Below are 15,088 nucleotides of genomic sequence, written 5' to 3'. Positions count from 1 at the left end.
AACGAAGTCGAGCATTCGTCCTCCCTACTAGCAACATCATGTGCTCATTTCATTCCGCATCGCTTTGCAACGTTACACCTAGATATATAGTCGATATGATTGTTAAGCAGCACACTGCTAATGCTGTGTTAGAACATAATAGGATTTATTTTCGTACTCATCGGTATTAGCTTACATTTTTCTGTATTTAGGGCAAATTGACATTCATCACAGCAACTGGAAATTCTGTGTAAGTCAGCTTATGCTCCTACAGTCACTCAACAACAAACCCTTCCTGTAGACTGCCGTGCCATCAGCAAACAACTGTAAATTGCTGCTCACCCTGTCCGTCAGATCATTATGTATGTAGAGGTTAAGAGCAGTCCTGTTACACTTCCGTGGGGCACTGGTGAACACGCGTCATCGCGGACAACGCAGTGGGTTGTATTAGGGTAATCCCAAAAGTAAGGTCTCCTATTTTTTTATAAGTACAGAACTCTGTTTGTGTGGCGATTGGTCACACTGTTATGAAGAGTGCTTCACGCGCTGTGCGTAAACATGTGCACGCCGCACTGAGGCGCTCAGTCTTGTCTTGGCAGCCGTTGACACAGGGGCTCCCGTTGGATGTTACCGTCAAGTGCGAATTGCTCGCATTTCTTCGGTTTTTGAACGCAAAGGGCACTGCGCCAATTGATATCCATCGCCAATTGACGAACGTGTATGGTGAGTCGTGCATGGATGTCAAAAATGTTCGTAAGTGGTGGGGAGAGTTTGCAGCTGGTCGGACCGAAATTCACGACGAACAAAGGAGCGGGAGACCGTCAGTTTTTGAGAAGACAGTGTTGGTTGACCAAAACATGCTTGAAGATCGGCGGATCACCGTGGGTGATCTCTGCACGTTGGTTCCTGAGGTTTCCCGAAGCACAGCTCACAGAATTTCAACGAAAACATTTGAGCTACCGGAACGTGTGCGCAAAATGGGTACCACGCATGCTGACTGAGGACCACATGCGGCAACGAGCTGATGCTTCCCGCGCATTTCTTCACCGCCTTGCAGCCGAACAGGACAACTTTCTGAACTCAATTGTCACGGGTGACGAAACCTGGGCATACCACTTTACACCTGAGACCAAGCAACAATCACGCCAGTGGCGGCATCCTTCTTCGCCAAAGCCGCGGAAATTCAAACAAACACAGTATGTCGGTAAAGTCATGACAACCGTTTTTTGGGATCGGAAAGGGGTATTGTTGGTCGACTTTGTGCCCGCTGGGACCACAATTTACGCTGACAGGTACTGTGAGACTCTGAAAAAACTCAAACGGGCAATTCAGAACCGGAGAAGAGGAATGTTGAGCAAGGGCGTACATATTCTCCATGACAACACTCGGCGCCGCCCGGTGTGGCCGTGCGGTTCTAGGCGGTTCAGTCTGGCACGGCGTGAACGCTACGGTCGCAGGTTCGAATCCTGCCTCAGGCATGGATGTGTGTGATGTCCTTAGGTTACTTAGGTTTAATTAGTTCTGAGTTCTAGGCGACTAATGACCTCAGAAGTTAAGTCGCATAGTGCTCAGAGCCATTTGAACTATTTTGAACAACACTCGGCCACACATCGCTCGGCAAACCGTTGTTCTCCTGCAACAGTTTCAGTGGAACATAATCATTCACCCACCCTACAGTCCTGACTTGGCGCCCAGTGACTATCACCAGTTCCTTAGGTTAAAGGAACATTTGACCAGAAAGCGATTCAGCTCCGACGACGAGGTGAAAGAAGAGGCTCATAACTTTCTGAACAGCATAGCGGCGAGCTGGTATGACATGGGCATACAAAAATTGCCACAGCGTCTACAAAAATGCATCGACAGAAATGGTGATTATGTCGAAAAATAGCTACATGTTCAAGTTGTAAACTGATGTAAACCACTGTAGATATTCGCAGGTCTATGTACTTATAAAAAATATGAAACCTTACTTTTTTGGATTACCCTCGTATTACTTAAAGAGGCTTCGAGCCACTCACGTATCTAGGAACCTATTCCATATGCTCGGACCTTCGGCAGTGTCTACAGTGAGGCACCGCATCAAACGCTTTCCGGAAATCTGGGAACATGGAATCTGCCTGTTGCTCTCCATCCTCGGTTTGTAGGAAATCATGTGAGAAAACTGGCAAGCTGCATTTCACACGAGCGTTGCTTTCTGAATCAGTGCTCATTTGTGGACAGGAGCTTTTATGTCCCAAGGACATTTATTGTATTCTAGCTCACAAAGCGTTCAAGGATTCTGCAGCAAACCAAAGGACATTAGCCCGTGATTATGCGAGTGCGTTGTCTTACCTTTGTTATATACATACCTTTTTTGCCGTCGCTCGGGAGTTTTTGTGGGCGAGAGATTAACGATAAAGGCAAGCTAAGTAAGGAGCCAACGCCGCAGAATATTTTCTGTGAAATTGAATTGGGGTTCCATCAGGACCTGAATCAAAACATGGTGACTTTCGCAGAACTCGTAATCAGAATACTGAAGAGGACAATCGCACTCTTTTCCCCCACAGTATACTGTATAGATATAGATTCGTATTGTAACTATTACAAAAGTGGCATGTGAATCACATTTGATCCAAGTAGACGATGCATAGCAGGGAATGCGCACAGATCGTGTTACTTACAGGTGGGTACGACGGTGCCTTCTGCGGAAGTGACGCCCACAATTATGGGCACCTGGTTGTAACTGCCGGTCCTGAGAATGTCTGCTGGAGGCTCGACGATCACCGCCGAGTCCGATGGCGGTTCCACGGCGGGTACGAACGCCAGCGATAGTGGACAGCGGTTCTCCTGTAAATTTTAGTAGTACCAAAGTCATCAGCTACTCGTTGGTATAAACGAGAAACGTTCGTCATAACTGACACGAGATATCACCTGAAGTACAAACTTCCTAAAATAATGTGTATGGAAACAGTCTACCTAGGGTAGTGTGTAACTACAAGACACTAGGTTACAGCTATAAGAATATCTCGTTTCAGAATGACTAGTATTCTTTGGATAGTATTTCCATGATTCTGCTCTCCGATTTCAAAGGATTTTCCTCATTAGATCAAGAGGTCTGGACCACTTGCTTATATTTTGATTCGTTGTTGCTTGTGATGTACATCAGTGACCAAATGGTTCAAATGGCTCTGAGCACAATGGGTCTTAACATCTGAGGTCATCAGTCCCCTAGAACTTAGAACTACTTTAACCTTACTAACCTGAGGACATCACACACATCCATGCCCGAGGCAGGACATGAAACTGCGACCGTAGCGGTCGCAGAGTGAAGCGCCTAGAACCACTCGGCCACTCCGGCCAGCAGTGACTTTCCATTAGAATTGTTAAGAGATGATGATTTTATACTTTTTACAGACGATAGAAGTGTATTACTATTTTTACTTTATATTCAAAAACAACGAGAGTTAAGCAAGAAAAACAGTAAATATCTTTAGATTCTGAGAATACCTTTGACAATGTTGTAAGAAAAACTGTAAAAAGTTATAAAGTAGTAGTAGATAATAAATCAAATAATTGCATTTCAAGCATGGACGAAAAAATTATTTGTGTGAGATCTAGATGTGGAACTGTCAGTTTCATTCGTCGAACAAAGGAATGAGAATGTATGTGATTCACTTGAATGATGGTTGTTGTAATCCAGCGTCTTTTACTCAAAATGTGTTATCAGTTTCGACGCCGAAAAGTATCGAAACTGGTACCATGTTTTGAATAAATAATGTTGGATTACAATGCAAGTCTCGGTTTCAGTTATCATTGTACAAGTACTTCATGTCCGGCTGTTGTCCCACTGTCCTCGATGGATTACCGGTGAATGTGATATATCCCCTATCCTGTTTGATATTTACATCGATGACGCTGTTGGCAGATGAAGTTTTAAATTAAACACTGGGATACACCTAAACGACGCCATGTTAGAAGACCTTCTTTACACTGACTGCCTTACACTGCATTCAAGAAAAGAAAATGCCTTGAAGATAAATTTTCATGAATTGAACAAAATATATTACCAATATGATTGTTAAATTTCAGCACAGAAACCAAAACAATGGCTTTTATTGGAAAATCACTGTGAGGAACCTGCACCCTCACATAGGACATTATTTATAAATGCAGTGTTTGCTTCCTATTTCTTTCATGTCATGGCTAGTCGGTATCAGCCTGAAATCCAGAGGAAGAATAGATAACTATCTCTGACACACGATTATAGATACGTTATTGCAGCTTTTAAATTACGAGTAGTTTGCAGTTGGTGTGTAAGGGTTGTCATTGGCAGTCCTTTGTAGAGCGTGGAAGTGTTCTGTACACCATAGTCTTCGAGGATAGTGCTAATTAGCATTTTCCTGAGACTTATGGAGGCAAAAGTGCGTTAAAGATTAACTACGTTGATAGAATGGAAAGAAATGCATTTGTTTACCGTAATTAAATATAGGTTTGAGAGCAGGTACACCTCTCTCTCACTTTAACGAAACTGTCAGTCAGATTAAGATTCATATTTTAGGCCATGATCTCGATGTTCCCCAGTACTACGTTTGGTTTATGAGTTTTATACATGAGTAAATTGTGAGCATAAAGTTCTTATAACAGTACCTGCAACGTGTAGAGAACCTGTACCCGAGGGTCCATCATGGAGGTAACAGAGAACAGGGAGGGAGAGATGGAATGGGGCCTTAAATTCTGAGAGCAGCGACAAGGCTATGTGAGTGATTCTAGGAGGCAGCACTCAGTGGATCGTACCTTCAGAGGGACTTCCGGACACAGCACACTCGTCCATCTGCTTGGGGCTGGAGAGGAGGGTGTTGGTTTGCAAAACACTTTACTTGCGCCAGGCGGCAGTCCGTCGCGAAGGCGGCCAGTTGGTGGAAAGTGGATGAAAGAAGCCATTTAAGAGAGACTGCTACAAACTGAGCCTTTGTGCAAATGGTGCGAAAGTCATTCAACTATAGGGATTTTCATGTTAGATGCTGGGACGATACAGACAGAGTGCCTGGCGTACGTGTTTAGTGAAGGCAAGACTGCATCTCCTCTGGCGCCAGGAAGCGGAAAAAAAACATATATTTCATGGGCATGACTGTCTGGGAAGCTTAACAGCCTTTTTTCAGAAATCGGAAATGATCGCCTGGAAAGATTAGATCTCTCCATAAATTAGGGACTGTGAACCCATCTAGATAGTTTTCTTTTACCCAAACCTGGTCGTGCTTAATGTGAGAACGATGCCTTCCTAGCCCAAAATCTCCTTTTTTCAGACAAGAGAGATTTGGGGTGGCTGATTGGCTCCTCCCAGGATATGAAAAGTGAAGGTTTGCTCCACTAGCATGGGAATCCTGGTGCTGTGTCTGGATTGCCTACCAGGCCAACACAACAGTCAACAGGGGAGATTCGATGAGTCGAGGATACTTTGACTGGTTTGGACAATATGGTTCAAAAATGGCTCTGAGCACTATGGGACTTAACTTCTGAGGTCATCAGTCCCCTAGAACTTGTTGTTGTTGTGGTCTTCAGTCCTGAGACTGGTTTGATGCAGCTCTCCATGCTACTCTATCCTGTGCGAGCTTCTTCATCTTCCAGTACTTACTGCAATCCACATCCTCCTGAATCTGCTTAGTGTATTCATCTCTCAGTCTCCCTCCACGATTTTTACCCTCCATGCTGCCCTCCAAAGCTAAATTTGTGATCAATTGATGTCTCAGAACATGTCCTACCAACCGGTTCCTTCTTCTAGTCAAGTTGTGCCACAAACTCCTCTTCTCCCCAATTCTATTCAATACCTCCTCATTAGTTATGTGATCTACCCATCTTATCTTAAACATTCCTTTGCCGTCTGTTACAGAACTGCAATGTCATCGGCAAACCTCAAAGTTTTTATTTCTTCTCCATGGATTTTAATACCTACTCCGAATTTTTCTTTTGTTTCCTTTACTGCTTGCTCAATATACAGATTGAATAACATCGGGGATAGGCTACAACCCTGTCTCACTCCCTTCCCAACCACTGCTTCCCTTTCATGCCCCTCGACTCTTATAACTGCCATCTGGTTTCTGTACAAACTGTAAATAGCCTTTCTCTCCCTGTATTTTACTCCTGCCACCTTAAGAATTTGAAAGAGAGTACTCCTGATAACGATGTCCTCTTGAGTAGTCCCCGCCCGGAGATCCGAATGAGGGACTATTTTACCTCCGGAATATTTTACCCAAGAGGACGCCATCATCATTTAACCATACAGTAAAGCTGCATGCCCTCGGGAAAAATTACAGTTGTAGTTTCCCCTTGCTTTCAGCCGTTCGCAGTACCAGCACAGCAAGGCCGTTTTGGTTAGTGTTACAAGGCCAGATCAGTCAATCTTCAGGAACCACACGTTTGTCTGGCCTCTCAACAGATACCCCTCCGTTGTGGTTGCACCTACGGTACGGCCATCTGTATCGCTGAGGCACGCAAGCGTCCCCACCAACGGCAGGCCGGCCTGAGTGGCCGTGCGGTTCTAGGCGCTACAGTCTGGAACCGAGCGACCGCTACGGTCGCAGGTTCGAATCCTGCCTCGGGCATGGATGTGTGTGATGTCCTTAGGTTAGTTAGGTTTAATTAGTTCTATGTTCTAGGTGACTGATGACCTCAGAAGTTAAGTCGCATAGTGCTCAGAGCCATTTGAACCAACGGCAAGGTCCATGGTTCATGTCCTACCAACCGTTCCCTTCTTCTAGTCAAGTTGAACTTAGAACTACTTAAACCTAACTAACCTAAGGACATCACACACATCCATGCCCGAGCCAGGATTCGAACCTGCGACCAGACTGTGGCGCCTAGAACCGCTCGGCCACTTAGGCCGGCGGACATTCTGGGGACGGTCTCATTTTTGCTAATTAAGCCCCAGTACTGAGACTTGGTGGCCAGTGGTTGTGGTTCTTTGCATTTTTGGTCTTCTGGTCCTCCCCTGGTGGGGAACTCCAGGTCTTTCCCTAGAAGGTAAGACTTGCGGTTTGCATCTTGTGGTGCACTAAGGACCAGTGACAGTTTCCAACTGTGCTGACAGTGGAACTGTGTATCATCTTGGACATATCATGAGTCACGAGGGTGAACTTATTCCTCTTGAGTCAGCCATCTGACGTTTGACAATTCCAGCATGCACCATTGCGCTTGTGAGTCTAACTTATTTGTAAAATTTGTGGTAAGATCTTACGGGACCAAACTGCTTAGGTCATCGGTCCCTAAGCTTACACTCTACTTAATCTAACGTAAACTAACTTACGCTATGCACAACACACACATCCATTTCCGAGGGAGGGAGGACTCGAACCTCCGACGGGGGTGTGGGGGGGGAACCGCACGGACTGTGACAAGACGCTAACTGGTTTGGCCAGACCAGTGCACGGGTGCACCTCACACTCAAATCTGCCGGGATTTCAGGGCTCTGATAGGAAAGTTCCCCGCGTTCTGATAACCAGAACGGCAGACGGCGTGGTTTGCAAATTTTCGTGGACGCGTCGGAACAATGCAGCTGCCACAGTGGGCCGTTCCTCGCCCACAGTGCACCGTTTTCTGCTGCCGCCTGAATCAAGGTGAAAGAGTAAGGCTGTTAAATGATATTCACAGCTCTCTGTTCTCCAGTGAACCATAGTTTATGGTGTACTTGGTCGTACTTGATTCCATCTGAATAGAGTTGGGCCCCACAGTAGAGTCATGTAAACAAAGCCAGATTGCGTTGTAAAAGGAATTACTTCAGGAAAGAATTTGTAAAGCTTACACCCCAAAGTATGCTTTGTCAGTCACACACAATTCCTTTTATGATGTGTGTTTTTCATTTTTGTGTAAGAGATATCAACTAGTTGTAGTTACAAAAGGATTAGTGAAACTTGTCATTACTTTGTAAACTTAAACGCACCACTGTAATCACTCACACTCCCCCAACTACTCACGGTTTTTATTTTATTGTGGTGGTACGTGGGTACACCAGCAGCTTAAGGTCAATGTTATTAAATTAATTAATTTTATTATTAATTAGAGTTCTGAAAGTAACCTCAGGCATAGACAACAAAAGTGGTATGAATGAATTCACTAATTTCATATATAAAAATTATTGGTGTAGCTCACGATTTGAATGTTCCTGAGAAGATAATACCTTTCTTTACGTTAAGATGATAACATTTGGTATTACTCAGACGCGAATTTATGATTAAAGTAAGTGACGGCCTGCAAGATTCATTGTGAAAATACAGACAATACCTTTAGCGCTTAATAAAAAGTTGCATATGGTACTTTTAGTGTAACCTATCTTAGAGCAATAAACAATCACTATTTTTACTTTAAGTGTGGTCATCATTATCATTATCAAATAGAACCTTTTGTGAATCACTTTCCTGTTTAACCATCCAGAAGGAAACAAATGCGACTAAATCTGAATGCCAACTGTGCCTCATACTGTGTTATATTATTACTGTGTGAACTTCCAAAGATATAAATATTAACTCTTCTCAGAAAAATAACAAAGAGTCTGTAATCAATTAATACGATCTGCGAATGTAATTGCGATCTCTGTATTTTTGCAAAAAGATTCCTTCTCTCCCCTTTTCTTTATTTTTCGGAGTATAAGAAGCCATTTTGTGACGACGTACGAAAACGTGTAAGTTTCATGTAATATTTCGCCTAAATATAATCAAATATAACTTAAAAGTGTTGTCAATTTTTATATCCAACAGCTCCTACATTCATGAAGAGTTAAAATTAATTTCTTTACCCAAATGTTATAGGGTAACATTGGTGCAGAGGTCAGCGCCATTGTTTTAAGTGATAGCGGAGCAGAATCGTAATAAATATCTTAATATTCCCTAAGTTTGACAATTAAAAATAAATGTAAATGTAGGAGATTTCTCTTGATTAGTGGTTCTTCCTTTGCAACAATAAAAGTAATCGATATTTTCAATATTGAATCATATTTGAGTAAACTGAGTTCAGTAAATTTTTTCGATTCTCGCTTAACAAAATCGTGAGAACCTCCTTAGCCTTGCATTTTCACAAAAGTAAAAATAACAAAAATCAGTTTTAATAACAAATACAGTCATATATCTGGAATTTTGTTTTTCATATTGGATCAGAAGTTTAAAGCCATGAGATACAAAAAAAGTAGTGCTCTTAAGCCATCCGCATTATACAGATTTCCCTGCTGATACAGAGTTAGCAGCTCGTACGACTGTTGTTGTTGTAGTCTTCAGTCCTCAGACTGGTTTGATGCAGCTCTCCATGCTACTCTATCCTGTGCAAGCTTCTTCATCTCCCAGTACCTACTGCAACCTACATCCTTCTAAATCTGTTTAGTATATTCACCTCTTGGTCTCCCTCTACGATTTTTATCCTCCTATACAAAATTGATGATCCCTTGATGCCTCAGAACCAACCGATCCCTTCTTCTAGTCAAGTTGTGCTAAAAACCTCTCTTCTCCCCAATCCTATTCAATACCTCCTCTTTAGTTATGTGATCTACCCATCTAATCTTCAGCATTCTTCTGTAGCACCACATTTCAAAGGCTTCTATTCTCTTCTTGTCAAACTATTTATCGTCCATGTTTCACTTCCATACATGGCTACACTCCATACAAGTACTTTCAGAAACGACTTCCTGAAACTGAAATCTATATCGATGTCAACAAATTTCTCTTCTGCAGAAACGCTTTCCTTGCCATTGCCAGTCTACGTTTTATATTCTCTCTACTTCGACCATCATCAGTTATTTTGCTCGCCAAATAGCAAAACTCCTTTACTACTTTAAGTGTCTCATTTCCTAATCTAATTCCCTCTGCATCACCTGACTGAATTCGACTGCATTCCATTATCCTCATTTTTCTTTTGTTGATGTTCATCTTATATCCTCCTTTCAAGACACTATCCATTCCCTACGACTATACAAAGAGAAAGCCATGACTGACCTGATTTCACTATTTCTTTCGATTTGTTATTTAGTATTACAATGTACGCCTTAAGGTGAATAATGCACTAGCTTATATTTGAGATGGCGTCTTTTAAAATAAAAGTACCAAGTCGGGCAAATTAACTGCGAAAAGCACCACAACTGAGTCAGACAGTGTACCATGAGCGAGAGTGCTCTCTCTGCCTGCGCTCCTACCTAGCGCTTCGAGCGCAGCGGCGAGTGACGCTGAGGAACGAGGAGGGAAGGGAAAGTAAAGGCTGCAGCGGAGGCCGCTGGTGCAAAGTATTGGCCTTGTCAGACACCAAGCGGTCGCCTGACAATACAGAGTGCGATAAATTAGATTTTCGTTCTGCATTAGGAATACTGTGGCGTCTACACCGTTGTCAAAAAAAGAAAAAGTGGAGAAGCCACATCGTTCAATGCCGAAACGGAATTGCCTTACTTTTCATATCGTTTGAAGGCCATGTAAAGCGCTGAATAAGCCATCGCACTATTACCAGCTGGAAAAACACTCATTGGAACGTCATTATAAAACCAGCCAGAAAGACGGTACGATGGACTTATCTTCCAATGAGCGACAGTGAATGCTGAAGGTGGCCTTTAGGGAAAAACTCAGTTAATGGTAAGTGGAGTGGTGACAAGATCTTATACAGGCAACATTACCGATTATCTGAATTTTATTAAGTGTCTTAATGCGAGGAGAGAATCATCTGATAGGAGATGTGGCAAAAAAATTGATCCTGTGCAAAAATCAGCTTCGAGTTCATGACATGAGGCGTTTCCCGTAGCTCAAGGCAGTCAATTGTGGACGAGACATGACGGACTACGTTTTAGCAATTGAAACAGTTCATCATTAGTTCTCCAAGAGGTTCCAAGACATTGCACGAATGAAGAAAGATTTCGATTTATTTGTTAGATCATTCTCATTTTTGGCAGGTAATGTACCTCATTATCTCCAGCTTGAGCTAATAGATGTACTCATCTCAAAGAACTGTTTGTTCCATGCAAGAACTTACAAGACTTTTATAAAATGTTATCCAAAGAGCAATATCCTCGACCGCACAGGCAGTCCGCTAAACTTATATCAGAATTGTATTCGCCACATGGGCCGCGAATATTTCTTTTTATGTTATGAAATTGACAAAGTTCCACCAACGTTCAAGTTTAACAGATTTAAATCTGCGTAACTCCATGTTTTTGACTGTATCACGAACCTTAGACCCAGATATATTACATATTCTGAATTTTAAACGTGTGTAAAAGTATAAACATTACAACCTAATGTTAAATGCTTGTGTGGAAAGATTTTTGTAATTCTGCTCACAGTATTCGCACATTCTAAAATACTTCTTTACTAAAGCAATAAAAGCTATTACTTTCTCAAAAATTAAACGTTAAAACATTCTGCTTATACAAGTACGCTGCAATTATCGCCTCTTAGGTGTAGTTTCAGTAAGTTGCAAACACCTGTTCCTAAGTTTTCCGTGTGTGTAGCCTCTGACACATAACCGTTTCACTCACACACCCACTCGGAACACCGCAATTATAGGACAACTATGCTCGCGAAGTGCGAGCGCGCACGAGGGGCGCGGATCTTAGATTAGATTAGAGTAGTACTTGTTCCATAGATCATGAATACGACACTTCGTAATGATGTGGAACGTGTCAGCTTAATAAAAGGTCTCCAAACAAGATATTACATTATACAAAATATTACATGACACTTAATTTACTTTGGGTGGGGGAGTGCGGAAATTACCCACTTACTATATCCAAAAATTCATCTAATGAGTAGAAGGAGTTGCCATTCAGAAATTCTTTTAATTTCCTTTTAAATGCTATATGGCTATTAGGTAAGTGACCAAACACTTTTGTGGCAGCATAATTTACCCCCTTCTGAGCCAAAGTTAGATTTAATCTTGAGTAGTGAAGATCATCCTTTCTCCTAGTGTTGTAACCATGTACACTGCTATTATATTTGAATTCGTTCGGATTGTTAATAACAAATTTCATAAGTGAATATATGTATTGTGAGGCTACAGTGAAGATCTCTAGCTCTTTAAATAAGTGTCTGCAGGATGATCTTGGATGAGTTCCAGCAATTATTCTGATTACACCCTTTTGTGCAATGAACACTCTTTTACTCAGTGATGAGTTACCTCAGAATATGACGCCATACGAAAGCAGAGAATGAAAATAGGCGTGGTAAGCTAATTTACTGAGATGTATATCGCCTAAATTCGCAATGACCCTAATAGCATAAGTAGCTGAACTCAAACGTTTCAGCAGATCTGCAGTGTGTTTTTTCCAGTTCAATCTCTCATCAGTGCTTACACTTAGAAATTTTGAATATTCTACCTTAGCTACCGATTTCTGATCCAAGTCTATATTTATCAATGGTGTCATTCCATTTACTGTGTGGAAGTGTATAACCGTGTTTCGTCAAAGTTTAATGAGAGGGCATTTGCAGAGAACAACTTAATGATTTTCTGAAAAACATCGTTTACAAAATCATCAGGTAATTCTTGTCTGTTGGGTGTGATAGCTATACTTGTATCATCGGCAAAAAGTACCAGCTTTGCATCTTTGTGAAAATAGAATGGCAAGTCATTAATATATATTAAGAACAGCAGAGGACCCAAGACCGAACCTTGCGGCACTCCATTCTAGATTGTTCCCCAGTTTGAGAAATCACCAGTTTTTTTACATATTATGTGAACTGCTTATTTCAACTTTCTGCACGCTTCCAGATAGGTATGATTTAAACCATTTGTGCGCTGTCCCATTTATACCACAGTAGCTGAGCTTAGCCAGGCCCGACGTATGGTGAGAGAACTTCAAACTTTCAGCGGCACCTAGGTTTTTCAAGCAACGTTGAACAGGAAAAACTATAGATAGTGAACTTTTATTTCGGTTATGGAAATTGCATGTGCGGTGTGCGTGTTTCATTTACTATGGTTGGCAAAATTTAGAGGAGTGACGTAATTAATCAGGAGAAGCAAGGAAGGAAGATCTGTGTTTTACATGCCGTTGGTAGAGAGGTAATTAGAGACGGAGCACAAGCTCGTATTGGAAAACAGGGTGTTGGGAATGGGGAACGCCCTTGTAAAGGAATCATTCTGGCATTTGCATGAAGTCTAGGAAAATCACTGTAAACCTAAATCTCGATGGCCAGACGCAGGTATGATCAGGGTACTATTAACAGGAATGTCATTAATGAATCTGAGCTAGTTACCAGAAGTCAAACTGTGGAAGAAATCGAACGTGTAAATTTGAATTTGAACATAGACACCGAATCACGAGATGCGGGAACAGCCAACACTCGTATTCATAACCTAGCCAATGATAATGTGATAGTGCAATTGGTACAAGAAATAAGGATAGATATTCAAAAGTTAAATAATAATAATCAAGAGCTGAGACCAGATGTGAACAGAAATCAGATAATAATAATCAAGAAGTGAACGCAGAAATAACAGTTTTCAAGCACGACATTCATAAAATGTTGGACCAAAAAGTGATAGATAATCGTAATGATATGCAAATCAGTTCAACAAATTTAAAAAAAGAATGTAACAAATTGCACAGTGCACCACGATCTGAGTTCATGTGCAAGATAAAGATGCATTGTTACAGACAGAAGTGGATGTTACCAAAGATTAGGATCTCATAAATTTTGAAACAAACTCTAGTCGACAACGCAGGAATGAATAACGAAATAGCTAGTGCGCGAGATCTCTGTGAACAAAATTAAAATTCCGTTTTAATCTAACAAGAAGTACAAAACATAATGAAAGAAAACCATATTGCGAGCTGTTGCACGAACATTATCACTGATAACCTGAACAGTCAAAGATAGTTTAAGGAATTCGACCCGTATAAACGATCTCACCCACTCGATTTCATGAAAAAATTTAGAGTTACGCTCGCATGAATTCAGGATAAGGCAGAAAAAGTCGATCTTTGTGCTCGGACATGAGTGCAGGTGCTGGAACGTGGGCAGACTCTGTGGGTGATCAGTATACCACATACTCGAAAATGCATTCCACCATTGATACTGGTTGCGACAAAACAGCGAAAAATCAACGAAAATTATTATCAATCCATAATTACGATCGCTACGAAGGATTAATGTACAATTTAGTTAAAAAATATTGAGACCGAAATAGCTGTTCGTATGACCGCATCAGAGACGATGAGCTGATTATACTTTTGATAAAACGATTGTCATGGAAAGTATGAAGGGAGCAGTCTGATTTCAGTGAGCTCTTATGAGTTGCTGACAGAAGAGACTGACAGGACACGAGATATGCCGAAACAGTGCACAAATTCTCAATGATGCGAAACACTAAGGCAGGAAAACTTTGAATGCCGAGATACAACACCGTGTGGTGCAGTGCAAGACAGATTTTAGAATCGTTCTCCTCTCCAAGACACGGGAGAGTATCTGGATAAACTAAATATAGTTTCGAATGAGACTCGTTCCGACCATGCAATCAATTTAATGGATCATCTCAGAAGATACAATGTTGAAGTGTGATACGAAAGACATCAACGCTGAATTACTAAGAGGAAGAAGAACAAATTACATATGAAGCTCTAAATCCAGTCACTGAGCATAGTGTAAATGGTCGTAAGCTCCAGCCACTACATCCATGAATTTGTATAAAAAACTTCCTGAAACAAAAGAGATACCTTTACCTCTGGCAAACATTGTACATACAATCACAGCAACAGGTCAGTGAAGTCGCGCTCTTACTGAGCAAGTGCTCGTTGGGTGCAATGGACTGGATTTGTGGTAATGATTGGCTGACAGCAATAAAATTTAGAGCTGTTTTCAAAACAGGATGTTGAAACACTTGTAATAAGAGTGACGATTTTGGAAATTAATTTCGTCAAATTCACCAAAGCTGAATAAGAATTAGAAGTTTCTGCAGATTTACCAGATTGATAATGGGATGAAAAAATCTATGAAAAGATCCTGGAGAAGAGAATAAGAAGCAGTATTGAAAGTAGACTGCAAGAGGAGCAGTATGGTTTCAGACCGGGAAGATCAACAACGGACCTCATATTTGCGGTAAGGCAACTGCAGGAAAGGCACTATGAGTACGGGAAGGACTTAATCATGGCCTTTTTAGATATTGAGAAGGCGTATGA

The 15,088-nt window shown here is 41.5% G+C and overlaps 1 protein-coding gene across 1 annotated transcript in view; it reads right to left on the bottom strand.

Moving 5' to 3' along the window:
* LOC126095550 (juvenile hormone esterase-like) overlaps positions 1-15,088 on the bottom strand; it is a 99,565-nt gene that overhangs the window by 19,515 nt on the left and 64,962 nt on the right. The window contains exon 6 of the mRNA XM_049910329.1: positions 2,640-2,805. Within this exon, the coding sequence (XP_049766286.1) occupies positions 2,640-2,805 (166 nt within the window). The remainder of the gene's footprint in view (positions 1-2,639; positions 2,806-15,088) is intronic.

This window comes from Schistocerca cancellata, chromosome 8 (assembly GCF_023864275.1).
Source record: "Schistocerca cancellata isolate TAMUIC-IGC-003103 chromosome 8, iqSchCanc2.1, whole genome shotgun sequence".
NCBI classification, from domain to species: domain Eukaryota; kingdom Metazoa; phylum Arthropoda; class Insecta; order Orthoptera; family Acrididae; genus Schistocerca; species Schistocerca cancellata.
The sequence above is the reverse complement of the archived record's forward strand: the minus strand, read 5'-3'. Positions and strand labels throughout refer to the sequence as shown.